Here is a 26,271-nt window from a genome sequence, read left to right on the forward strand (position 1 = left end):
GACATCTTTCATGAAGCAGATCTTCCTCGGCGGACCTATTTAAAGTGTCGACGCGCATGGATGTCACTTTGAAGATGAACGGGCATGTGTATTTTCAATGGCCTGAGATGCGTGTGGAAGTTGGACCCGGAATAAGGAAGACGGAGGAAGAACTGATGCACATGAACCGTGGGGCCAGAGAAGCACAATGAAATACCACAGCCTGCCAGAAGGACAAACAGGTCTGTCCTGGAGAAGGCCCAGTCAAATGCTCCTTGGAAAGGAGCCTGGCGAGACTCCGTCTCAGTACTTTGGGTGTGTTGTCAGGAGAGGCGCCGCCTTGGAGAAAGACATCATGCTTGGCAACGTAGAGCGGCAGCCAAGAAGAGGAAGCCCCGCCATGAGATGGGTTGACACAGTGGCTACCCCTTGGGATCAACATGACAACACTTGTGAGGATGGTGCAGACCGGGTGGTGTTGGTTTTGCCATGCGAGGCGTTGCTGGGAGTTGAGACCCACCGACAGCACCTAACAGCGTATGAGGGTCCTCCAAAAGTTCGTACGAGGGTCCTCCAAAAGTTCACGGAAAATTTTCATTCTCTTTTTTTTCCCCATAAACTTTGAGAAGTCCCTTTTGTACGTATATGCCAGGGAAAGTCAAAATATTGTTCGTGGGTCCCAGTTCTTACATTCAGGGGTAGATTCCCAACAACACATGTTTAAGCCTATCTCTGTGATCAGTGGATGGCTGCAGACAAATGGTCTCCATACTACCCTTGTCTCAGTCTCATTAAAATACACATATATACTTACTTTTTGCACCATGGGAAAAATGATTAGGAGGTCAGAGCAAATGGCAAATGACTAGGAAAACTCAAGTGGACATTGTCCCAGGGAAATGGTTTCCCTTCCCAACAAGGCACCTGCTCATTCCCCGGGTTGTTCTAAGGGAATTTCCTTGGGAGACCTTACTCACCCACCCTTCCGCCTGGAGCTGGTCCCGTTAGATGTCATTTTGTTCCCCACACTCAAAGAACACTTGAAGAGGACATGATGGGAGTCTCAAGGCGTCAGAACTGCTGTACGTTGAAGAGAGCAGAATTCTCCAGGCAAAGGTTGGAGAGGTGGAAGCACCTCCCTCCGGTGTCTCGAGTTACATGGAGGAAATGTCTGGAAACAGGAGCTCCACACTTGAATACTGGTTTGCTGAACAACGAAGGTTGCGGTGATTCTGTAACAGCACCGCCCAGTCCTGTGCTTCCTCACCAGTCTTGTGTTTGAGCCCATTGTTGCGCATGGTGTCGACCCATCTGCCTGAGGGTCTTCCTCTTTGACTGCCCCTCTACTTCACCAACTGATGGCCTTTCCCAGAGATTGGTCTCTCCTGATAACATGCCCAGAGTACATGAGACAAGGTCTGTGTGTGTGTGTATCTCCATATATATATTGGGTATCTTTACATGTATTATATATACCTGTATACATACATAGGAGGAAGCATTGCCTGTTTTGAGACCTGTTACCTCTCATTTGTGTCTTCTACTCTGAACCTGATTTTGTTGTTGTTGTTCAAGTGACTTTGAGATACATTTTCTGAGAAGAGGAAGTGAATGCTTAATTGCTTACCTCTGAAGAGGCTGCACAGCTGCATTTCCTCTTCTGAAACGTCAGCTTTGGGAACGTTCTCGTTCTTTGTCACATCCACTGGGTGAACCTCAGGCTTGGTTGTCCATAACCTGCCCCAACCAGCCAACCTTGCCTGTGTTTCCCTATGGCTCCTCAGGCCTGTCCTACGGAGGTGCAGTAGAACTTCTGAGGCTCCCCTTAACATCGGTGACTATGCACGAAGGACGAGTTCTGTGATGGCCTTAATGGGCTCATCGACTGGCCGCGGTCCTTTAATCTTAGGTTGGGACAAATCCTGAGGATTTGGGGACACGTTTTGTTCTGAATTGGGGGAAGAGAAGGGTAGGTTTACACTCTACTTTGCAAAGTTCTTTGCTTTCAGCGCAAAGCAGGCCAGCATTTGCAGATATATTCCTGTGAGTCCGTCAGACAGGTCTCCTGCCCGTCCACGCCTCTCCCTGTCTGTGCCCAGGCCTCTCTCTTCATTGCAGACCCCGGACTGTTGAAAAAGCAAGAAAAGAAAAACAGCATGAGGCAACTCAGTCCTCTTTTTACCCACAAAGCCTGTCAGCTTTTCTGGGTGAAGCCCCGTCATGAAATGCTCAGGCCTGGGACACCTTGCAGTACCTGCGCTACTATCCTGTTAACCGGAATGCTCGCCAGGGACCAAGCTCACTTATCTTTTCTCACGAAAATAGATGATTGATTACATGTGATACCTGGCTAATGAGTATTTTTATTAGTGGCATAGAGTTTAAATTACCCAGAACTATTGTAATAGCCTCTCGCTTAGTCCCCACCCCCACCCCCCGCCCCCAAATGTTTACCTATGACAGCATCCTTAGGTGAGCTGCCACGGGCCTGTTCTCTGGAGGAGACATTCATTCGTGTTGCTCTGTAAAAATAACTGAGTGCTCAAGGCCGTGGAACACAGAGGAGCCCCTTTCTTCTTATCTCACGGTATCTCCTGTACCTTACCTGTCATCGCTCAGAACAGGCGGCAGTTCTACAATGACTTCATTTCCTGATTAGAAGCTTGGCTAGGGAGGCCAATGGAAATAAAAGGTAACAAGCAATGTGTCTGTACAACTGGACCTTGAATTTTTTTTTTTGGCTGACTTTCCAACAAAATGCATTTCTTTGAAAGTCCTTTGTTATGTGCATTTTTATCCTCATGAAGAATTTGAAATGTCCCTTCGAATTGCTCTGCTGCCATGCAGAAGAGAGACTAGGAGAGGCGCGCACACAAATTTAGACTCGGTGCATTTATTTTTAGAAAGCCCCGATGAATCCGATGGGTCTCTCTTAGCTATACCTGAATGCTCTTAAAGAGCTCTCTCTGGTCCTCATATATCAGGATCCAGCCACCCACATCTTCAGTCATCTCTCTCTCACTCTCTCTGCCTCACTCTGTCTCTGTCTCGCTGTCCCCCCGACAAGTTCTGCCTAAGCTGGTCAGTCACATGGGTTCACTCTTCAGGATGAGAGAACATTCTCAGACTTTCTCTTCTGATGGTTCCATTCCATTTATCGAAGTTCCCGCCCGGCTTCGCTCCTCATCTCTGTTTGAAGGTCACCGTTGACCAGCTGGTCTCATATGGGTGCCTCTTTAAAGAAGCATAGCGTCCATGGGTGACATTCATTGTGTTGTGGGTCAGTTTGCTATCGAGCTACACAATGACCTTGGGCGCATTTCAGTTTCATGTTTGAAGAGGGTCTCAGGCCAACCATCTCAGTGAGTCTTCTAGTCTGACCAGTCCAGTAGATTTGAGGTGTCTGGTTTTTCGGCTTTTAAGAATTTGAGAGTCTGTTCCATCTCTTGTTTTTGCTTTTCGGTTTCTATTAGGGCCCCTCTATTATGGCCCTGATTGGAACAGTCAGTCATGGTAGCGGGGCACCCTCTAGTTCTTCTGGTCTCAGGGAAGATGAGGTGTTGGTTCCTACAGACTAGTTTCTTCTTAGAGGTTTTGGTTTCCTTCTTCCCCTTTGCTCTCGACAAGCAGGTACCAGTAGTTGTATCTTAGGCGCCCACTTGGAAGCTTGGAAGACCCCAGGCATGACTCAGCAAACTCACATATAGAAGGTAACTTTCTGAATGATTATGCCAATTGAGATGTCCCACAAGACTATATTATTAATCTTTTAAACCCAGAAAACCAATCCTGTGAGGTGTTTGGTTATATCTAAGAAGTATCCATCACTCTGCCTCCATGTGTTTCATTATATATTATTATAGATGCATATAGTCTCATCGATGAATATATATATATTCATATATATATATACTCTCACACATGATGAAGAATATTGAAAGTACCATGAATTGCCAGAAGATCAAACATCTGTCTTAGAAGGAGGACAGCTAGTTGGCTCATTAAAAGCTAGGATAGCGAGATCCATGTCACATACTTTGGACATGTTATCAGGAGTGACTGGACTATGGAGAATAACATTATGTTTGGTCAGTAAGAGGGTCAATGAAAGTCACTGTGATCAAAACAGCTTGGTGTTGGTATGATAATAGACATGTAGACCAAACGATTAAAATTGAGAACTCAGAAATAAACCAAGTACTTACAGACACCTGATCTTTGATAAAGGACGAACACACATTGAGTGGATGGGGAGATCGGCTTTTCAATAAATACCGCTGGAAAAATTGGATCTCCACCTGCAAAAGAATGAAACAGGACCCACACCTCACACCACGTACAAGAATGACCTCAACGATGAAGTAAAGAACTAAAATATAAACCCTTGAAACAAGGACTGTCCGTGAAAAAGTAGGGACAAACTTAAGGACCCGAATACAAGACACAGACACACATAGTGCGAAATAACCACACTGCAGAAGACAAAGGACCGGGGCTTTCTAAAACATAGGACATGTTTGTAGGTCAAAAGACATCATCAAAAGAGTACGAAGAGAATCCGCAATTTGGGAACATATATTTGGCAATGATATATCGGATGAAGAGCTCATTTCAAAAATTGATAGAAACCGGTAACACCATAATAAGAAAAATACGAATGACCCAACCAAAAACGGGCACAAGACCTGAATAGACAGTTCACCGAAGATGGCATCCAAGCAGCCGACAGCCACATCAGGAAGTGTTCGCCTTCATCAGCATGAGAGAAAGACAAATGAAACCCATATGGAGAAACCACCTCCCACCAACTCTCAGCAAAGTTCCAAGAAACCAAAAAATGAGAAATGCTGGCGTGGGTGTGGAGGGATTGAGACGCTCATACTTCGTTGGAGGGGCATCGCGGAGTTTCCACACACCTGTGGAAAACAGGTGGCTCTTCGTTGTACGGAAGAATCTTCCAGGCTCTGCTGCATTGTGAAGCTACCATTCTTTCTCTCTTTCCAGACCCAACCTGCCTTTTCCTAAATGACTTGTCCTCGCGCAGTTGTTTGCCACCAGTAGATCGCTGTTTTGTCAGGACCTTAAGGAGCTCCCGGGGTCAGCTGATGCGTTGAAAACACCTTCGGTGAATTAGAGAAAAGGCGCGGCTGTCGGAGAGAGGACTATGTCCAGTAGGTTCCCGTGTGGTGCCTCGACCAGCTGACTTGGGCATTTCCTAGTTGTTTGATGCTGCGGAGGTCCACGCACGAGGTCCTCGTGGGAAGCTGCTGGAAGAGCAGGGTGGAAAAGCTGTGCTTGTGTGGTTTGTGTCGACTCCACACGTGGGGTCAAGGGCGTTCCATGAAGAGTCTGAACTCTGGCAGGCTCCACAAGCCCCCTCCTTGCCTTTGGCAGGCGGCTGTTTCTGAACTAGGCCGGGTGGACGGGAACGTCCGATCGCAGTGAAAAAGGAAACCAACACATGAAGTGGATTCGGGCTCATGGTGACCCTGCAGCACAGGGTGGAATTGCCCCATAACGTTTCCAAGGCTGTGCGTCTTTAAAGAAGCCAGACTCCCACGTCGTCCCCCCACGGCGCGCCTGGGGGGCTGGAACCACCGACCTTTCCATTAGCCACCCGACATGGAACCGCCATAACTAAAGCCAAACGAAACCTGTTGCTGTCGAGACCATCCTGGCTCATACCAACCTCACAGGACAGAACTGCCTGACAGGTCACCTCGCTGTCATCGTGATCAGGGCAGGCTGCCATGTCTCTCTCCCCTTGAGCATCTGATGCATTTAGACCACTCATCGTACAGTTAGCGGTCTCTTGTGCCACCAGGACTCCTCTGCTCACAGTCCCTACTCACTGCCGTCCAGTCAATTCCAACCCATGGTGACCCTCGAGGGCAAACAGAATTGCTCCTTGGGGTTTCCTGGGCTGGGAGTGTAGATCGAAGCAGAAAGCCTCGTCTTCCTCCCAAAGAGCAACTGGTGGGTTTGAACTGTCCACCTTTCGATTATCAGCCAAGCTCTCCTCTGACCACAGTTGTTCACAGCACCTGTGTGAATCCATGTCATTGAGGGCCTTCCTCCATCCCACCCCCCTCTGCTTTCCCAAGCAGGGTGTCCTCCTCCAGGGACTGGTCTCTCCTGACAAGATGTCCAAAGTATGTGAGACGAAGTCTTGCCATCCTTGCTTCTGAGGAGCTCTCTGGCTGTACTTCTTCCAAGACAGACCAATTTGTCCTTTTAGCAGTCCATGGTACTTTCAATGTTCTTCTCCAGCACCACAGTTCTTCTGGGGTCAGGGTTCGAAGCTCTGCCTGGGTTTCCAGCTGCCACAGGGAGTGGCTGTGGACACAGAGCAGGAGCATCCCATGAACCCCAAATCTTTGGTCTGAATGCCAGGGGTCCAGCATGAGAGATCTCCCCAACACTCCTGCCCCTGAGCCACATCTATACCTGGGGTCTGGGGTCTTCCCTAACCTGAGAATGGGCCCTAGGCCAGGGGCAGGCTGTGGGAGCTCCTTGACATCCCCAGCCTCACTCTCAGACACAGGGAGTCCAGTTGTGACCCTGGAGGGAAGCAAGTGGCCCTCACAGCTGTCGAGTGTACACGTCTGTTCTTTTTGTCTCTTCCTTTGATCCAGGGTCAAGCATACCTGCAAGAAAACCTTACTGGAGGAGGTGCAGGAGCTGGAGACCAAGGCCCGAGTGATGGGGAAGGCCATGCTCCGGGATAGCAATGGAAAGAGGTGAGTGGGCCCTCCCACTAGCAAGGGCTCAGCCTGCCCTTCCCCAGCCCCCTCCTGACTCTTCCTCGGCCCAGACCCAGGTATCTCCCTCTCTGGCCTTCCCCTCCCCTTTGCTCACCCAATGCTAAGCACTTAGGGAATGCCCTAAGAATGCCATAAGGTTGAGATTTATTTCGCACTCATGACTTCTGGGGGCACAGGGCCTAACGCACAGGTAAGACCGGGGTTTGTGTGGAAGTCCAAACACGGGCAGAAAGCCCCTCCCCAGGCACAGAGGCAAAATCAGGGCACTGCTCACTTTCCCGTGAAAGGGTTGGTTTCGGGTTTAGCAGAATTGCTCCAGGGGGGATTAAGAGCAACACCTTGTGTGACAAGGGCACATTCTTACATAAAAGAAGGAGCAGCTAGCAGGCCTGTGTGTTGCGAACTTACTGGCAAAGTGCAAGGGGGCTTTGGAAAAGGTCTTGGGAAAAGGGAACGAAAAGATAATGGAATTTCTCGGTGAGCCTGCTGAAGCTGCTCGCCTGGCATGCACTATTCCGTTTGGTTTGGCGTTTAATGAATGGGGATTCATCCTCCTTTCAAGTCTCTGTCCGAAGTTACCAACCAACAAGACAAAAGTCACTGCTGTTGATAAGCTTCAAACCCTGACTCGCTGGGGCTGGGCTTGAAGCCATCCCATATATCACAGTCACTCGGGGCCACACGTGGTTCATGCCATTCTGTCTGCTGGCCCCTCTAGGGACCGTTTAGATTTTCAGCTGGTGCAAATTTCTTGAGTCTGGAAGTAAAAAATCAAAACAAAACAAACAAACAAAATGATTAGGCTCCAAAGACTAAGGGGATCCTTGCCAATGAAAACGATTAAAATGCTGCACAGTACTCATCGGTCTCACTAATGGTGGAGCTTAATAAGCACTAGCAGCTTTAGGGGGGTTGAAAACAATGTACTGGCTCTGGCGGCGCAAGATTCTCAGACACACACACCATGGCTACTAGATCTCAGTCAGGTGGCTTATGTAGGCTGAGACCCTCAGAAGGAATCCTGGTCCAGATGTTGGCCCAGCAGCAGTTCCTCTGATGTGGGATGCAGGTGCATTTTCACTTGGTTGCTGTGATGTGCGGCAGGGTCTCGTTCTGTCTGATGAAGTCCTTAAAACAGAGCTGGACACAGGGGCACATGCCAAGCCCACAGGCCGCATGTTGGTCTGTGGAGATTGAAAAACAAAAGGCTGTGGTTAAGAGATGGGCTTGAAACCAGAACTTGGAGGATTTGAGGAACTTGAGTTCAGGCAGTTGGAGCAGCTTAGGGAGGGGGCTTCTAAAGGTTGAGGAAAGCTCTCCTTATCTTTATTTTAAATTTTATTGACATATAATTCACACAGCATACAACTCAGTGCTTTAAAGATATTCAAAAGAGTTGTGCAATCGTCACCACATTTTCTTCATTCTCGTACTCATTGGCTCCCCATTTCCCCCAGCCTCCCCTACCATAACCCTAAACAACTATTAATTCAGTGACTGTCTTTATAGATTTACCTATCCTGGATTTCATATCACTAACCCCACCAACAAGAGCAATAACAAAATAAACACAGAAGAAGCTCACTTTGAAAGAAAGCAAAAAATAACAAAAGCCACAACAAATTTTAAATGGGTCAAAGGGAAGAACGAATGATAAGGTATAAAATTGTAACCTAACTACATCTATATTAATCCATTTTCTAATGCACTCTGTCTGATAGCCAGGCTATTCACATCTTTTGTCAATGGTGAGAGGGGATTCACCAGAGGCTTTAAACCACCTGGGGATGCTACAAATGGATTGGGGCTTTCACTCTCATCCATAGCCTTCTGCAAACCAGGTGCTCAGAATTTAAGCTCTAATACCATTCCCTTGTCTGGTCATGGATTTTATTATTTACAGTTCTTGGATCACACACTGGTATGCTTCTTCAGTGTGGACTTAGCTGACACCTAACTTAGACGGATGCTTTCTTTAGAACAAACTTTTAAGATAGCTGGGCACCATCTAACTCAGTATCTTTTGGCCCCATATTTTTTACATGAACTTTCCAAAGTCCCCAGAATGCAAAACCACAAGTCAGACTGTGTTCAGGGAGGACCATGTGGCATTTCACCCAAACCTTGGGCCTGGCTTTGAATTCTGTCTTAGCCACTGACCAACTGTGTGAGCTTAGGCTAGGGGTTTCCCATACCTGGGAATGTCCCATCACCTGGCATAGACACTTGCTGGTAGTTGCTGTCAAGTTTGCCCATTTACAACAGAAGGACACGTTGTCTGGTCCTGCCGTGCCACTGTCAAGATCCTTGGTGTCCCAGAGCCCCTCATGGTGATCACTATGTGTTTTGATTGCCTTCTGACCCGGGGGACTCTCCTTTCAGAATTGTATCACACCGTATTCTGTTGTGATCCACATGAATTTCCAGCGCTGGTACTACTGTAGTGGGTTATGCATTGGGGTGCTAACCCACAAGGTCCCACAGTTACTCTGTGGGAGAAAGATGAGGCAGTCTGCTCCCATTAAGATTCACAGCCTCAGAAACCCACAGGGGCATTTCGACTCTGTTGTAGAAGGTCACTGTGAGTAAAAAACTGACTTGACAGCATCGAGTTGTTGTTTTTAAATTTGGGGACGTATACACCAAGCCTGTCTTAGTCCGGAAGCTCAGCTGAAACTTGCCCACCTGGTGGCATATTGGACGGCTAACCCTCAAGGTCAGTCAGCTGCTCTGTGGAAGAATGGTGAAGCTTTCTTTCCCTTAAAAGATTGACAACCTCACAGACCCATAGAGAGTAGTTGTAGTCTACCTTCTGGGTCCTTACATGTCTAATGGACTAGATGGTAGTGGTTTCAATAATAGCATCGTAGAACCCCATGTGGTTCTCTAGTGTCTGTATAGCATGTCATGGTGGTTACAGGTAGGACTGCCAACCACAAGATCTGCAGTTCGAATCCACCAGCCGCTCTGAGGAAGAAAGAGGAGGCTTTCTACTCCCATGAAGAGTTTCAGTCTCAGAAACCCACAGGGAGAGTTCTACCCTGTCTTATAGGGCCCTGTGAGTCAGCATTGACTGGATGGCAGTGAGTTTGGTGTGTGTGTGTGTGTGTGTGTGTGTGTGTGTGCCTGGCCCATGACAGGAATGCAGGATCTCAGCCAACGGCCTTCACTGTCGGGGAGAGCCTCTGTCCACACTTGTTGATCATGAAGATAGTCAAGTGAGCCGTTCAAAATCACGTTTAAATGGATCTGGGAAGACATGCTCAGTCCAGACATGCTAGTGGTTACGCATTGGGCTGTGAGCTGCAAGGTCAGCAGTTCCAAACCTCCAGCCACTCCACTGGAGAGAGATAAGACTTTCTGCTCCCATGAAGAGCTGCACTCTGGGAAACCCGCAGGGCAGTTCTCCCCTGTCCTGTGAGCCATCCTTGACTCGATGGTAGTGAAATTGAGACAGTTTAAGAGCCCTTTTGGGGTCACTTTCAGTCATTGCCAGCTTGGTAGCTGCTGCTGCAGGGCTGTGTGTGTGTGTGTGTGTGTGTGTGTGTGTGTGTGTGTGTGTGTACAGACTCCTACTTGCTCATCTCCTTTTCCTTTCCCGTGGGTCTTCGTGCCATCCTCGGCTCTTGGATTCCTGGAGAAGATCATTTAGGTAGCTCATTCCTTCCCCATTGCGTTTCTCTCTCCTACCGGCTCCCAGGTTCTCTGGGTGGTCCACCTGCCGCATAGGTAAGTGCAGCTGCTCTCTGCAAGGGATGGTTGTTCCTGCTTGATCTCCCAGAGCTGCTCACAATTGTTCCTTTATCACCATTGTTTGCTTTGTTGACGGGTTTCCTGCATTCCTGAGCCTCTCTGGCCTTGGTGGGGGCCGGAGGAGAGGGTCCCCCTGCAAGCGGAGTGTTCCTCAGGGTGGCAAGGGAGGGGCTTTCTTCAGCTCTGCCCTTCCTCCTAGAATCCCTGGTGGTGTCGTAGTTATGTGTTGACCTGCTAACTGCAAGGTCAGCAGTTCGAAACCAACAGCCACTCAGAAGGAGATCAATGCATTTTGCTGCTCCTGAAAAGAGTTATAGACTCGGAAATCCACAGGGAGTAGTTCTACCCGGCCTTGTAGGGTCGCTATGAGTCAGAATCAACTAGCTGGTGGTGAATGAGTGACCCTCTATGAGGATTCCAAGGCTTCATAAATCTTTACAGGAGCAGACAACTGCATTTATCTCCTGTGGAAAGGTGTGTGGGTTTGAACTCACAACCTTGGGGTTAGCTTGGACTGCTTACCTGATGGCAACACTGGAGCTAATTGAGATTTGGTTAGACCCCCCCACCCCTCCTCGAGGTATCCTCTCCAGAAATCCTTCTGGAGATTAGGCGGTAAGCTCTTCTGTGCTGTGTACGGAAGGGAGCGTGTTGAGCCAATGATTATCCCATGCGTATCTGACACAGGATTTGGTCCACAAGAGAATCCTTTGCTCCGCAGTGCGCTGGTAATAGTAGCTTCCCTCGCCAGTGCTGGAGTCTGCTTCCTGTAAAATCTTCTGGAGGGAGAAAACTCAGCTGATGACCGCTTCCTTTCACCAGCATCTAAAGAAGTGCCCACCGTGCCACGTGCGGTAACGCAACCCAGCTGCTCGCCTGTCTGTGCCACGCCTGCAGGACAGAGCGGAGCTGCTTCTTTGGGTTTCTGAGACGCGTCGTCTTTAGGGAGCAGAAGCCTGGTCTTTCTCCAGGGAGCGGCTGGTGGGTTCAAATTGCCGACCTGTCTGTCTGCAGCCCAATGTGTCACTCACTGTACCCCCAAAGCTCTTTCTATAAGATGACCCCAGCCAAACGGAACCGAACCATACCCACTGCCACTGGGTCAGTGCCGACTCATGCTGACTCACCCTGACCTGGGGAGGTCACTGGAGCGTGCCTCTTCATGGGGAAGGTTGCCTTCATCTTTTTCTTGCGCTTAGATGTCCAAGATCTACCCTTCTGCGCCACCGACGCTCCTGAAAGCCGGAAAGGAGGTTAGAGTAAAATGCGCTGCTTTCCTGATGGGGATTAAAAAACTGAGAAGACATCATTCTTTCCTAATCTGTTCCGTTTTCCAAGCGATGGCAGAGCTATGCTTTCTCCCCATGGTTTGTTTTTTCAAGCCCTGGTGGCGTAGTGATTACATGTTGTGTTGCTCACGGCAGGTCAGCAGTTCAAACCGTCCTACTGCTCTCCAGGAGAAAGATGAGGCTTTCTCCTGCACTGAAGAGTTGCAGTGCCAGAAACCCACCCACAGGGGCAGTTTTACTCTGTTTGACAGGGTCTCCATGAGTCGGGATGGACTGGGTGGCTGTGAGATTGTAGTGTTTGGGGGGCGTGGGGGGTGAGGGTGTTCTATAACATTGGGGGGATTCTAGCAGGCAAGAGAAAAGATGACAGCAGGTTGGGTGAGGAGCTCTAGATTTTGAGTTGGACTTTGTTTGAATAAACAAGGAAAGCCTTGCCCTGTGCTAAGAGATTGCCCTAATCTCTCTCTCTCTCTCTCTCTCTCTCTCTCTCTCTCTCTCTCTCTCTCTCCACCCCCCCCCCCCACCCAGCCGGTGGGAGTGGGGGCAGGGTGGGCTCTGGGCCCCTTTCCTCCTGTTTCACTGTGGAGCTAGCTGGGCAGCCCTTGCCTGTCGCCAGCAAGGCTGTGGGATTTCTTTTCACTTAAGGCTCCTCCTCTCTGTGTCTTTGGGAAAAGTAGCCGCCAGATTAGATCATCTTATCTTCCCCTTTGGAGCACAGAGACCTGGGCTGAGGAGGCAGAGGAAGGCAAGCAAGTGGCGGCCCAGACAGACAGACCACTGGCCCAGGGGGACCCAGGAGCAGGCAGGTAGTGGCGGGGATGAGGTGAGATGGGGGGCTTGGGGATTCAGTCCTGTCAGTTCAGGGCCACCTTTTCAGCCAGGGGGAGGCGGGTGGTGTTCTCAACATCCCAATGGCGGGGTCGTCTGCAGACAATATGCGATGGAGCCTAAGACTCATCCAGACTCCCCCAGGAACCCAAGGTAAACCGCCTACCCCGCCCCCTTCCCCACCTTGTCCCCACTCTCTCCGAAGGCTTGGCTTGCTTCAAAATCAATTCGATTCGAAACAAAAACTCAGCTTAAAAAAGAGAAATTGCATTATCCTTGGATGTCCCCACCCACCCCACCCCCGAAATCCTTGGGAGCTTTAAAATGAGGTCTGAGCATCGATTGGCTGTTGGCACCCCTCAGAAGTCAAAATCAGCATCATTGCCCAGAGTCAGAGAAGCACGGAGCAGCTTAGGACCCGAGACCCGCTGGCTGGCTTAATGATGTGCATGCGCCTGCCCTGGACTTTCTGAACTCCCCCACCCCCACCCACCCATTTGATCTCCGGGGAGGAAACGGCAGGCTGCAGGTCTTCTTGCGCCTCTCCTGCCCAGGCCTCCCCAGGCCTTGCTCCTGGGGCATCTGCTAGCGTTTCCCAGCCAACGGGCCAGGAAAGGGTGCCGCCTTGAACTCGCCCTCCGGGGCCTGGTCGACGCCCCTTCCCCCCACCTGGCTAAGACTGACTATCCCCAGCTGCCTTCACTCCAGGGTCTCGTCCTGGTGCAGTGAGTTTCAGAGACCAGCCCTGCTACTCCCTGGCTTTGTGACTTGGCCTTCTGCAGAACCCGAGCCTGCGTCCATGTGGCTTGGCCCTGAGGTTTCCATGAACGCCTGCGCATTCCCTCGGCAGCACAGGGAAGCTGTGACAAGCCTTCACGCCCATCCTGACCGTCCCCTAGGTGCAAAATTTGAGAGCAATGAGATCCCACTGCGTGTGCGTTTTTCGTAGGTCTGAATTTGCCCCAGGTCTGCAGGAGAAGTCCGGGACTTGGGAGTTTGCTCCAGTGTGCTGATCTTGGAGAAAAGAGAGGTACCCCTCCAAGTCTCATGCACATGAGGGTCAAACTCACTGCCATTGATCAGTTCTGACTCAGAGCAACCCTATTGAACAGAGAATTACCCCCCTGGGAGTTTCCCAGACTGTAAATCTCTATGGGAGCTGCTGCTGTTAATGCTGTGCGACCCTGCGGGCAACAGAGTGAAACACGGCCCGGCCTGTGCCATCCTCACAGTGGCCCCCCAGTTTGAGCCATTGTTGTAGCCACTGAGTCCATCCATCAAGGGCCTTTCTCGTTCTCACTGCCCCTCTACTTCACCAAGCATGATGTCCTTCTCCAGGGACTGGTCTCTCCTGGCACAGTACGTCCAAAGTCTGTGCGATGAAGCCTGGCCATCCTTGCCTCTAAGAGTGCTCTGGCCATACTGCTGAGCAGACTTGTTTGTTCTGGCCGTTCCTGGTGCTCTGAGTATTCTTTGCCGGCACCACAACTGAAACGTACCCGTTCTTCATCGTCTTCCTGACTTTTATACGTCTTTATGGGAGTAGACTGCCTCATCTTTCTCTGACTGAGAGGCTGATGGTCTTGAACTGCTGACCTTGCCCTTGGCAGCCCAACTCATAATTCACTAGACTTGGTCAAACCAGAGGTGGGTCGATTGGTCATGGGTTAGGAGGTTGGAGGATGGGTGGGGAATCTCATGTAAATCGCCGTCAGCCTGAGTTGTCCCAGTCAGCCTCTGACCGATCACATGTACCGACTCCTCTGTACAGTGAAGACCTACCTCCGCATTCCAGGCTTTCCCATGAAAGCCAGGCACCTGAGAGTCCGCCTGCAACGCAATGTATCCTAATCCACAGCTCACCTTCTGCCTCACAGAGGCACGCTCCCCCCTCCCTGCAGCCATGAGTGGTGTCTTAAGACTCACTCTTGCCACCATCTTTATTCCTCCTTGGTCGTGTCCAGCTGGCTGCCAGGTCTTCCCAACATTCCTGTACATGGGCCCGCCTGCCCATTCCTTCCACCCCATCTTATTCATTTGGGGGTGCTAACTGGTCCCCTACCTGTGGGGCCTTCCTCCCTCCCCCTGCCCACCCTCTACCTGTAAGCAGGGCTGTTTCTAAGGCACAGACCCAACCATGCCACTTGCTAGTCCATAGCCTTGGACGGCTCCCTTGACCTCCTGGAAGAAGTGGACTGCTCACTGTCACCTTCATGGTCACCACACGTCTTTCTGGTCCTCTCTGTGCTTGTGGGAATCTGACCCTCCTCTCTGTCCTTGATCACACCACGCGTCCACTCACCAAGCCTGGCCATGCTCATCTCTGGCGCGGGCGGTGCCTTGGCCTTTCTCGATCAGCTGGGGGTAGTCTCCTGCACCCCTACCGGCCCCCAGCCCCAGGGCAAGCACCAGGTACTCGGGGCACCAGAGACCAACCCTGACAAGTGCTCCTCACACACGCCTCCAGAGCCGTCCGCCTCCTGACCTTCTCTCACAGGACTCGGTTGGTTGGGGGGGCAGGTTTCCCTCCACGATGTAAAGGGCCCTGGTGGCACAGTGGTGCTGATAACTGCAGTGTCAACGGTTCAAACCCACCAGCTGCTCCTGCAAGAGCAGAAACGCACAAATGTCTGCTTCCGTAAGAGCCTTAGGGACTACACGGCGCAGCAGTGCCACCCTGTCCTCTAGGCTCGCTACGAATTGGGATGGAATCGATGCCATGGGTTTTACAATCAAGCAGGCCTGGTGGTGCAGCCTTTGAGCGGAGCTCTGGTGGTGCGGTGGCTAAAGGGCTCAGCTGCTCACCTGAAGGTCGGCGTTTCGAAGCCACCAGCCACTCCTTGGGAGAATGATGTGGCAGCATGCTTCTGTAGGGTTTACAGCCTTGGAAACAACAGAAGGTAGACTGTCCTTTAAGGTCACTACGTACGAGTCAGCGTCAACGCAGCGGCAGTGGATGGGGTTTGGTTTTACTCTGATTTCAAGCAGACCTGGTGGCGTAACAGTTCATGAGGAATGGTGGTTCACACTTGTCCACGGGCTCTCAGGGAGTAAAACCTGGCAATCTGCCCCCAGTGCGACGGCTGAGGCTGTTCCAGGGGCAATTCTTCTCTATCACGTGTGGTCATGATGCATCGGGGTTCATTTCCAGGTACCCAGCCACAGCATCACGCCAGCTCCGGCCTCCCGGAACACTCATGGGGCTTTGTTTGGTGTTGTTTTAGTTATGCAGATGTTCAAGCATACAGTGAACCCTCGTTTATCGCGGCTAATCGGTTCTAGACCCTACCGTGATAAATGAAATTCCGCGAAGTAGGATTCCTTATTTGTAAATCAAATATTTCCGTAGTTAGAGCATAGAGGACATGAAAAAACACCCTTTAGTCACCATGACACTCGTATTACCCAATTTATTAAACGAAAAAGGGAAAATACAGTAAAACATTTTGGACGTTACAATGATCATTTATTATTTATTATATTATTTATGGCATCAAGCGTGTACAGTATGAGCCAATCAGTGGCAGTAATGACAGAGCATGCGCTGTTACGCAAAAACCGCGATAGAGCGAAGCCGCGGACGTCGAAGCGCGAAGTGGCGAGGGGTCACTGTATACAATAGTGGAGACACTGATACAGGGAACCCCCACAGACTCGCTGCCTTTTTCGACTGTTACCACCATTTATCACCCTCACTTCATCTCCCCTCCTTTTCCTTGATTGTTTTTTTCTTGGTCAAACATTCAAAATAAGCACTTCATTTGTCCTTACAGCCTTCAGCCTGAGCCTCTAGGTGTGATCCGCTAAGTGGCTCTGTTTTAAGACATAAATATTAAGTTTGTCCCGGTAGATTTTCATGTGTGTGTGCAATCCCTAGAATCCCCATTATGATGCCTAGGAGTCTGAATTGACTCTGTGGCAGCGAGTTTGCTTTGTGGGGTTTTTGTTGCTGTCATTTTTTTTTAATGTTAGCTCAAGAGGCTCTGATGGCAGAGGGAGTGGGCTCCACAGTGAGTGGGCGAACAGAAAGGTTAGCAGTTCAAACCTACCGATTGCTCCTTGGGAGAAACGCGTAGCAATGTCCCCATCTACACGGACTGTGTCAGAAACCCACAGGGACAGTTCCCTTCTGCTGTCGGGTCGCTCGGAGTTGGAATCGACTCAGTGGAGGTGAGCTTGGTCTGGGGATGTCGTATTCGTTTCCTGTCTGCTACTTGTCAGCCAAGATTCCTTGTCAGACACCATTTTCCTCATGAAATCCATATCCATGGCAAGCTCATGCTCACCCGGGGTTCAGAGCTCCCTCTGTAACAGAGTTTGCTTCTCCTTCTCGCTCTTTCTCACCCTTTTGGAAATGGGGTTGTTTTCACTCCCTTGAACCACCAGTAGAAACATTTGAAGGTAAAGCTCATTGCCGCCACGTTGACTCCCATTCTGCAGGACAGAGGAGAAGTTCCCTTGTGAGTTTCCAGGACTGGAATCTTCACGGGAGCAGACAGCCTCTTCTTTCTCCCACAGAGCATCTGGTGGGTTTGAACCACCAACGTGGTGGTCCCCAACTCAATGCTTAACCCACTGAATCTCCAGGCTCCTTTTCATTGTTGGCAGATTTTTTTTTTTGAAGTGTTATAAGAGTTTGAGGTTGTAGGTTGTTGTAGTTGTGTGGCGCTGTCGAGTTTGTTCTAACTCACAGCGATCCTGTGTGCAACCGAACATGACCTGGTTCTGCATGTGCCCTCGGCGCCATCCTCGTCATTGTCAATCCATCTTAGCAAGGCTCTTCCTCTTGTAAAGAGTTAGAGTCTTGGAAACGCAAAGGGGGCACTTCCACCCTGTCCTATAGGGTCACTATGAGTCGGCATCGACTCAATGGCAGTGAGTTTGGTGTTTTGAGTCCTTGCTGACACGTCTAATGCACGTGAGACCAAGTCTCACCATCTTCTTTTCTAAGGAGCATTCTGGTTGTACTTCTTCCAAGAGGGATTAGCTTGTTCTTTCGCAGTACATGGCATTTTGGATATTCCTCGCCAGTGCTACCGTTCGGATGCAGCATCTCTCTTTCACTCTGCATTAGATAGGGCCCATGCTTTCAGCAGTCATGTTCCACATTCCAGGCAGGGATTCCAGAGGGTCTTAAAGGAGCCAGGCTAATCACTTTTTCTCTTTCATTATCAGGGAGCTGTTTACTTTCCAGTGTGACTCCCCTTTCCTCCTGGCCTCCCACCAAGCTAGATCTGGGAGCGTAATTCCCCCACCCCCCACCCCTCAGCCAGGTGCAAGCCAGAGAACAGAAACACACCTTCTGAAATGGAACTGTACCCAGGACATCATCCAGGAACGAGCAGGTTCTCCAACTCATTTCTCTCGGGCCTTTCTCTGCATCCTTAGGACGGAAGATGGAGGAAAGAAAGCCTAATGGTCTCTGTCACCCTGGAAGATGGCAGCACGGGGGCACTGGTTATTGGAGGGCAGAAAGTGAAGCATGAATCGCCGGGATGTGTTGTACTATGGGGGAAACGGGACCCAGGAGCCATGTGGGGCAGTCTTTGCCTGCATTTGATGAGCGCCCTGGTGGCATAGGGGTTTCCTGTTAAACTGCTAAGGGCAAGGTCAGCCGTTCAAAACCACCAGATGCTTTGCTGGAGAAAGACATGGCTTTCTACTCCTATGAAGATTGAAAGTCTTGGAAACCCACAGGGGCAGTTCCACCCAGTCCTGTCCTATCGGCTCACTGTGAGTTGGGTCAATTAGATGGTTGTGAATTTGGTTTTGGTTTTGCATCCTCTAGACTTTGGGCAGCTAACAGGGAGGACAGCAGTTCAAATCCACCAGCCACTCTGAGGGAGAAAGATGGAGCTGTCCCCATAAAGATTCGTAGTCTGAGGCAGTTCTGTGCTGTCCTGTAGGGTCACTATGAGTTAGAATCAAGTCGCTGGCAGTGGGCTTGCTGTTGCTTTCACCCATAGCACTCTGAGCACATCTGCCCCAGCCCCAGCCAGGGGCCCTGTTCTCAGGAACGTGAGTTGCCCCCCATAATGGACGGTTGGCCTTGTCAAGCCAGTTAAGGCCTATTTGCTGAGAGCCGAATATGAAATCATTGAGCTTGTGTTTGACACGAGCCCAGAGAGGATATAAAAGTTATCATCTTTGTAGCGTCAGTCCCTGCTCTGAGCAGTAAGTCTGTTGGCTCTTTGAATGAAAGAAAAGCAAGAGTGAGTCACATGCTCCTTTCTTTGGGAGACTCGGACCAGAAAGCCCCGCCTACTGCCATTGAGTGGATTCGAACTGAGAGCCGCCCCATGTTGGAGCTTTGAGTCTGTAACGCTTTACGGAGCAGACAGCTTCACCTCTTTCCTGCAGAGCTGTGGTGGAGTCGGACCTCCGGCCTCGTGGTCAACAGCCCAGTGCTTACCCGGCAGGACATAGAACAACACCACCACAAAGCAAACTCCCTGCCCTGGAGGCGGTTCCGACTCGCAGCAGCCCTGTCGAAGCGAATGTTTGGTCTGGAGCTTTGACTGTGTAACCACCTGGAGTCCAGCCCCCCACCGCCCGCACCCCCAACAGGCCAGTGATCGTACGGCCGGCTGTCCAGTGTTTATCTCTTTCTCCAGCAATTAGGATTTGCTCAAGGCACCTCGGGTGGTGGTAATTGGGAATTCACGCTTGCTAATGAGTAAACAGGTTGACTTCATAGCAGAGAGAATCCGAGATTTGCCTGATACGACGCAATCCATTTATTTCTTCATCCCTTCACTCAACAGACAACTTATTGAAAACCCAGGAGGTGTCGGGTGAAGGGAGCGGCCCAGCACCAGACAAAGTCCCACTGTCTGGGAGCTAACTCCTGGTGGAGGCAGCAGCCAGCCCGCAGTGAAGAAACAGAGGGGGGGCAATCTGAGGCAGATGAAACCGGTGTGTAATGCGAAATGAGTGGCTGGCCAGGAAAGGCTCCCAGGTGATGCTTAGGTTCATACCTGAATAAAAGAGCCTGCCAGTGCTGTCAGGACCTGGGCAGGAAGCACTGCCAGCTGTCCAAGGAGTGGGTGGGAGCAGCCCCCGGGGGAACAAGCCTGGTCTGGAAGAGTCGGAACAGTGCGGGGTGAAGTCTTCGGGGAGGCAGCAGGCCCGGAGAGCTCCGGGGCAGGGACTGGCCAGTGTAGCTACCGGCTGCCCCCAGGAAGGGGTGAGAAAGATACAGGCCAGTTTCTAGAATAGGTGACTGCCATCACAGAGCAACTGTATTGATTCTTCTTTTTTTTTAAACTTCTTTTGTTTGAAATGAACTTCTTATAGCTCACTAAAGAACCCAAGTCCACTTCAGTTTTTGCTTTTCCTCCTTTCTAACTCAGAGCAGGGTTCAGATCTGAGGGGTCAGGATCAGAGGGGGCGGGGGGTGTTTAAGGCTGTGACCCCTCACTCTTTAAAAAATATTTTTTAATTTCATTTCTTTTGGTTTTTAAAGGAAAACATACTCTGTGTAGTCCACAACCCCTCTCAGCAAATCAAGTCAGGAATAGTATCGCTTCAAACCCCCATAGATGTGTCTGGTTTTTCTTTCCCCCTCCACCCTCCCTCCATAAGTTCCTGTTCCCACCCCACCCCCACCCTGTTCCTGGCTTCTGCGTGGTCTTGACATAGTAGAACTTCCCTACGGGGCCTCCTGGGTTGTAACTCCTATAGCAGCAGATCAACCAGTCTTTCTTCCCGTAGAGCAGCCGGTGAGTTCAAACACCCGTAAAGCACACCATTAATGCCGATTTTAAAATAACGCATGTGTATGTAGAAAAAATATATATAACATGGAGAGGAAAATGACTTCCAACTTTATTATAGTAGAAGCGGAGCAGGGAGGGGGATCAGAGAAACACAGGTGAGAAGTCTGCCCTTCAGCTTGTATTCCAAGCAGGCCCACCCCTAACATCCGATGTCCTTGGTACAAATAAAGACGCACGTCCCTTGCCTGGATATCTGAAAGTTACAGAAAGGCATAACTCAAGATAGCATACCATGATCTGCCTTGATTCGTATACGTTCACGAACACAGGACCTCGTCGTGAGGCACAGCTTCTTTGGAAAGCTGAGCCAGAACTTGGTGAAAAACGTAGAGTTAACTCCCCTACCGCCTTCTTCATTTATCTTTCTTAAAAATATAGATGAAATTTATTTTTAATTATCCTTTGTATCCTATTAAGTGACATAGAGTGTAATTTTTTATTTGAGAAAAGTATCTGCAGTCCCCTTTCATTGATAACCTGAGATGCTTATTTTACACATTTAAATTATCTTAGGACGTTTTTAACTAGAACATTGCGTAAGTTTATTTCAGATGTACTAGCAGTGTTAAAATTGACAAGTTTAATTTTTTCCTGTACCGAGTAAACTTAGCCACTCAAGTATTTTAAAAGTTATTCCCTCCAAAAAAAACAAGGGACCTTTCTTTTCCACCAGCACACACCACGGTTTCCCAATCGTTCTGTTTTTATCTAGGGCTTGAGACCAATAGTGAGCTGTAGTGTTGCCCAGGAAGAATTCACACAAAATGGATTTTGGGGACCTGTCTACTCCTACATGTTGCTGTCATTAAAATCACAAAAGATGCACGTTTATCTGAAAGCAATGATTCTAAAGATTAAGGCAGATCATCAAATTCACCAGGAACATGTGTATGAAATACAGTAAGATCGAAGCAGAGATTGCGTACCGTTTTCTACTCAGCGTCACTTATCTTGATCTTCTTCCCTCCGCAGCCCAGCTCGGCTCTGGGTGAGGGGGCTGGCATGTGAATGGGACACTGTCAGTTCTATGTCACATGGGGTCCTAGGAGTTGGAATCGGCCTCGTACTGTCAAGGTGGCACATCAAGGACAGGCGCTTGGGCGCAGACTTGGAGCAGGGACTTCCGGGATCCCAAATCACTATGGGCAGGGGCGTCTGTGTAGACATGGCTCCTTCGCCCCCGGCACTGCTAACCTCACAGAGACCAGAGCTGTGGGCCAATAAGGTCCTTACAATATTGATATCAAAGAGCTGTGCTCAATATTGGCTACAGCTGAGTCTCCTGCACAAGACCTCTCTGGGGTGTCGAAAAGTAAGGGGGGACTAAGGTGTGCCTGACCGCAGCCATGGTCTGTTCAGTCGCCTTATATGCATGTAAGAGGTGGACACTGCATGAGGAACACTGAAGAAGAATCAGTACGTCTGAGTTGTGGTGCTGGAGAAGAGTACTGGCCATTTCGTGAACTGTCAAAGGATAGACAAATCTGCCTTGGAAGAAGTACAGCCAGAAAGCTCCTTAGAGGCAAGGATGAGAAGACTTTGTCTCGTGGGCTTTGGTCGTGTTGTCAGGAGAGACCGGGCCCTGGAGCAGGGCCTCGTGCTCGGTGACGTGGAGAGGCTCTTGTCGAAATGGCCTGACGGTGGCTGCAACAGTGAGCCCCAGCAGAGGGACAGCTGTGGGTGCGCCGGCCAGCCGGCCGGGCCTGGCTCTGTTGGCACAGGGCTGCTGGGCACTGGAACGGACTCAAGGGCACCTCACAGCAAGGCTGGACACCTGGGGGTGGGGTCTTTTGGTTGGTTTGTTATGGTGGTTCTTACCATTCCCATATGTTTGGAAAGAGGCCCCTGGCCTAGTGGTTATGCATTGGGCTGCAATCCGAAAGGTCAGCAGCTCAAAACCACGAGCGACTCTGAGGGAGAAAGGTGAGGCTTTCTACTCCCATAGTTCCAATCTTGGAAATCCACGAGGGCAGCTCTGCCCTGCCCGATAAGGTCGCTGTGAGTCTGAATGGGCTCGGTGGCAGTGGGCTTGGTCTGTGCGTGTGTGGAGGCATCCTGGTAGTGTACGGGGGTAAACAGTGGGCTGCTGGCCACAAGGTCAATAGTTTGAACCCATCAGCCACTCCGTAGGAGAACGATGGGGCTGCCAGTTCCCATAAAGATTCCGTCTCCGTGCTACAGGCTCACTATGAATCAGAAGCAACTCGATGGCAGTGAATGAGCCTTTGTTTGGGTTATTTCATTATCAAAAGCAAAATAAAGACATGAAGGTATTGTCATCTCACGAGGGCGATGGATGAGCTTCAGCCCAGCAAGGCAGGAGCCACACAGCGATGGCCAAGGGCAGGCGGCCCTGTGCCTCGTTATGTGAGGTGGCTGCGGTTCTGAAAACTCACCTGCAACCCGCTCTCTGCCATCGATTCCTCTCTGGCTCTTAGCCCCACCCCACCACCCCACCCACCCCCACCCCCACCCCACCCCTTGAACAGAGTAGAGCTGCCCTGTGGGTTTCCAAGGCTGAAAATCTTTACAAAAACAGAAAGCCTCATCTTCCTCCTTCCGAGCAGCTGGTGGTTTCCAACTGCACACCTCAGGGTTAGCAACTCCGCTCATAAGATTTGTGAGACCCCACCCACATCCGTGTCTGTGGGTCATCCTCATGGGAGGAGCAACTGGCTGTGAAAGACGGGTGATGTCCCAGATGGTATCTGGAGGAGAGGCACAGGCCTGAGCCTGAGGTTCTGAAAAGAAGGCATTGGTCACCCTTTGTGTCCTGACTGGTAAGGTGGCCCCAGCCCTTTCCACACACAGAGCCTGGAGCAGGGCGCCGCAGTCCTCTGCACACCAGTGAACCACGGCTCTTACTGGGCAAGTCTGAGCCCAAGAGGACAGACCCTCCCAACACTTCCCACATCCTGCAGGTAGACAGCAGAGCCCTGTACGAACGGTCTGGTGACTGCATTGACAGAGAGGGCCAGGTGAGCCCCTGGGCTCACAGATCATTTATATGCATGCCACTGCAGCCCAGCCAAGGCCCGGTGGGGCCCAGGGAGACTAATTTGGCCCCAGGAAGAAAGAGATGGGAAGCAGTCGGGATGCTGTGTGGAGGGATAGAGCATTTTCCCTCATCAGCCTTGGTTTTGGTGTTTGCCAGGCTTGGCTAGCTGAGGCTCGTTGTTAATTGGTGATGGATTAAACATTGTCATTTCAACCCAGACGACTAGAAACTGAGTTCTTCTGACAAGCCCGGTGCTGAGTCGACTTCCGCTCACAGAGGTCTAAAAACAGCCAGGGCTTCCTGGCCCTTCAGAAGGCCCCGGGCGGTGCCCGGAAGGACACTCTCAGGGGGAAGGTCTCAGAGACAGCACACAGGGCCAGCTCCAAACGGGCTTCACAAACCCCAAAGCCAAACCCACTGCCATTGGGGTGATTCCGACTCAAAGTGACCCAATGTAGGGTTTCCGAGAGTATAAATCATTATGGGAACAGACAGCCTCATTTTTGTTCCCAGAGGGACCAGTAGGTTTGAACTGCTGACTTTGTGGTTAGCACCTTGCCCACACCACCACCAGAGCCCTCAAGCACCCTCTCCCCAAAAGCTCTTAAAACAAACAACAGACTACTACTATTGAATCAATTCTGATACATTTACTGTTCAGTCCGTTTCAACCCACAGCGACCCTGTGGACGGCAGAATGAAACATTGCGCCATCCTCACAGTTGCCCTTGTGCCTGAGCCCATGGATGCTGTCCCTGGGCCAATCTGTCTCCCAAACACGATGTCCTTCTCCAGGGACTTGTCTCTGCTAACATGTCCAAAGTGTGTAAGAATCCGACTCGCCATCCTTGCCTCTAGGGAGCACTTTGGCTGCACTTCTTTCTAAGACAGACTTGGTTGTCCTTCGGACAGTCCATTCTGACTCGTCATGACACGAGAGGACAGAATGGAACTGCCCCTTTGGGTTTCCGAGGTGGGTAAGTCTTCCTGGGAGTAGAAAGCCTCATCCTTCTCCCTCCAGGTAACTTCAAACTATGACCTTGGGGTTAGCAGAACAACATGCAACCCACCACACCTCCTGGGCTTTTTCCACCACCTTCAGACTGCAGCAAACAGCAGTGTATACCATTGGCAAACTCCAGAGGCCTCTTTGTGGCCAGGAGAAGTAACATACTGATCATGGGAAACCAGGCACATTGGCGAAAATGCACAACTTTTTAGCATCGTCTTTGGGTTTATAATGTGAGCGTCCGCTGTCCTCGCAGGTGATGCTGCTAGTGGCCATGGAGTTGGCTCCCACCCCCGGTGAGCTTATGTATCTATCCTTGACCAACACCGAAACTCAACAGTATCAGTTCTTCTCCAGCCTTCCCTGTGGACGGTCCAGTGTCCCTGTGCGCATGAGGTGACAGGAAATGCCAGGGCTTGATCCGGTGTGCCACCGTCCTCATTGTGACACCCTTGCTCTGGAACGTTTCATGTGGTCCTTTTGTAGCACATTTGCCCAGCGCACCGCGTCATCTGGTTTCCTGACTGCTGCTTCCAGGAGCATTGCTGGTGGATCCATGTAGCTCCGCCAGCGTAAATCCGTAGTCCTTCACAGCAACGCCAATCTTGAAGGGGGAGAGAGCTGCCCGTATGTGTTTTGAATGAACGCTCCACTGGCTTTTCATGAGCTCAACATCCCCATCTGTTCAAAGAAGATTCACGTGCTACAGAAAGAACAGAGCTACAGGAGATTGAGATGGGTGGATAGCATTTTCTTGCCCTCACCTGGTGTCTTGGCTTTGGGAAAGAGGAGCCGAGGGTGAGCTTGAGGCCTTGAAACCCCTTTACCGTGGAAATAGATGACTCCTGACAATTGCTCTGGAGAGAGCCAAGGGCTGGGACTGGGATTGATCTGGGTCAAAAGCCAGAGGAAAGGCAGCAAGTTTCTCCCACGTGACTGCCCATCCCTACAAAAGGAGCCATACATCTAAGACATCAAGACAAAACAGCAGTCCCCGGGAAGAGTTAATGAGCGACATACATTTCCATCACTGAGCTGGTTGCCTCACAAGCTGAGGACCTTGACCGTTTCTACAGGGATGGCACTGGATTTGATAGAGGGCTGCTGGCAGGCCTCCACTGACGCGCCTCAGTCCCTGTCCTGCTGGGTGTTGGGATGAGTCATCGGGACGCGACCGGTGGAATATGGATTACGTAAGGCAGTTTGCAATGAGTCATCCAGACTTCTAGCTGACCCTGACAGGCGGAAAAGGGCTCTGGCCGTACTCCCTTCACTTCAGAGGCAGGCCAAGGTCAGAGACATCGTGTGCAGTGGTGGGAGGTGTGGAAACAGAGCACCTTTGAGCATAGGACGGTGGGGTGGGGATGTGCTCACCATGTCAAGGTCGCATCAACTGCGAAGAAAGGGGTGGACTGTGAGCCTGGATAGCGTGTTTGTGGGGAAGCGTTCTTCTCTGGTCTGTGTGCTCTGTTTTACACCACGGATCCTCCGCTGAAGATGTACATCCGCAGATGTACAAGTACGGACTCCTGACTGACCATGCTGCCTCTGTCTGCGGTTTCCTTGTAGGGTGAACGAGCGAGACCGCCTGCTGAAGAGACTGAGCCGGAAGACGCCCCCCACTCTCTTCCGGACTGGGTCCCTCCAGCAAGGTGTCCCACGTAAGTCACCACCCCGCCCCGCCCCCACTCCCAGATCTACTTCAGGTCAGCGAGCCCCGCACCCAGGCAGGGGGAGGCAGGCCAGTTAATTCGAGTGTACGTAGACTCATCTCGAAGGAGACAGCTGCCAAACGGAGACTCCCATTGGAAGTGGAATTAGTCTATTCGGCCCCAGGCAAGTACAGCTTGAATGTAGGTAATTCCCTGGGACC

The 26,271-nt window shown here is 50.6% G+C and overlaps 1 protein-coding gene across 1 annotated transcript in view; it reads left to right on the forward strand.

The window, feature by feature from the left end:
• ATP8A2 (ATPase phospholipid transporting 8A2) overlaps nucleotides 1–26,271 on the forward strand; it is a 616,683-nt gene that overhangs the window by 579,126 nt on the left and 11,286 nt on the right. Inside the window, exons 33-34 of the mRNA XM_045293987.1 lie at nucleotides 6,615–6,719; nucleotides 25,968–26,059. Of these exons, the coding sequence (XP_045149922.1) occupies nucleotides 6,615–6,719; nucleotides 25,968–26,059 (197 nt within the window). The remainder of the gene's footprint in view (nucleotides 1–6,614; nucleotides 6,720–25,967; nucleotides 26,060–26,271) is intronic.

This window comes from Echinops telfairi, unplaced genomic scaffold (genome assembly GCF_000313985.2).
Source record: "Echinops telfairi isolate 266 unplaced genomic scaffold, ASM31398v2 ScPeMD7_2565;HRSCAF=3150, whole genome shotgun sequence".
NCBI classification, from domain to species: Eukaryota; Metazoa; Chordata; class Mammalia; order Afrosoricida; family Tenrecidae; genus Echinops; species Echinops telfairi.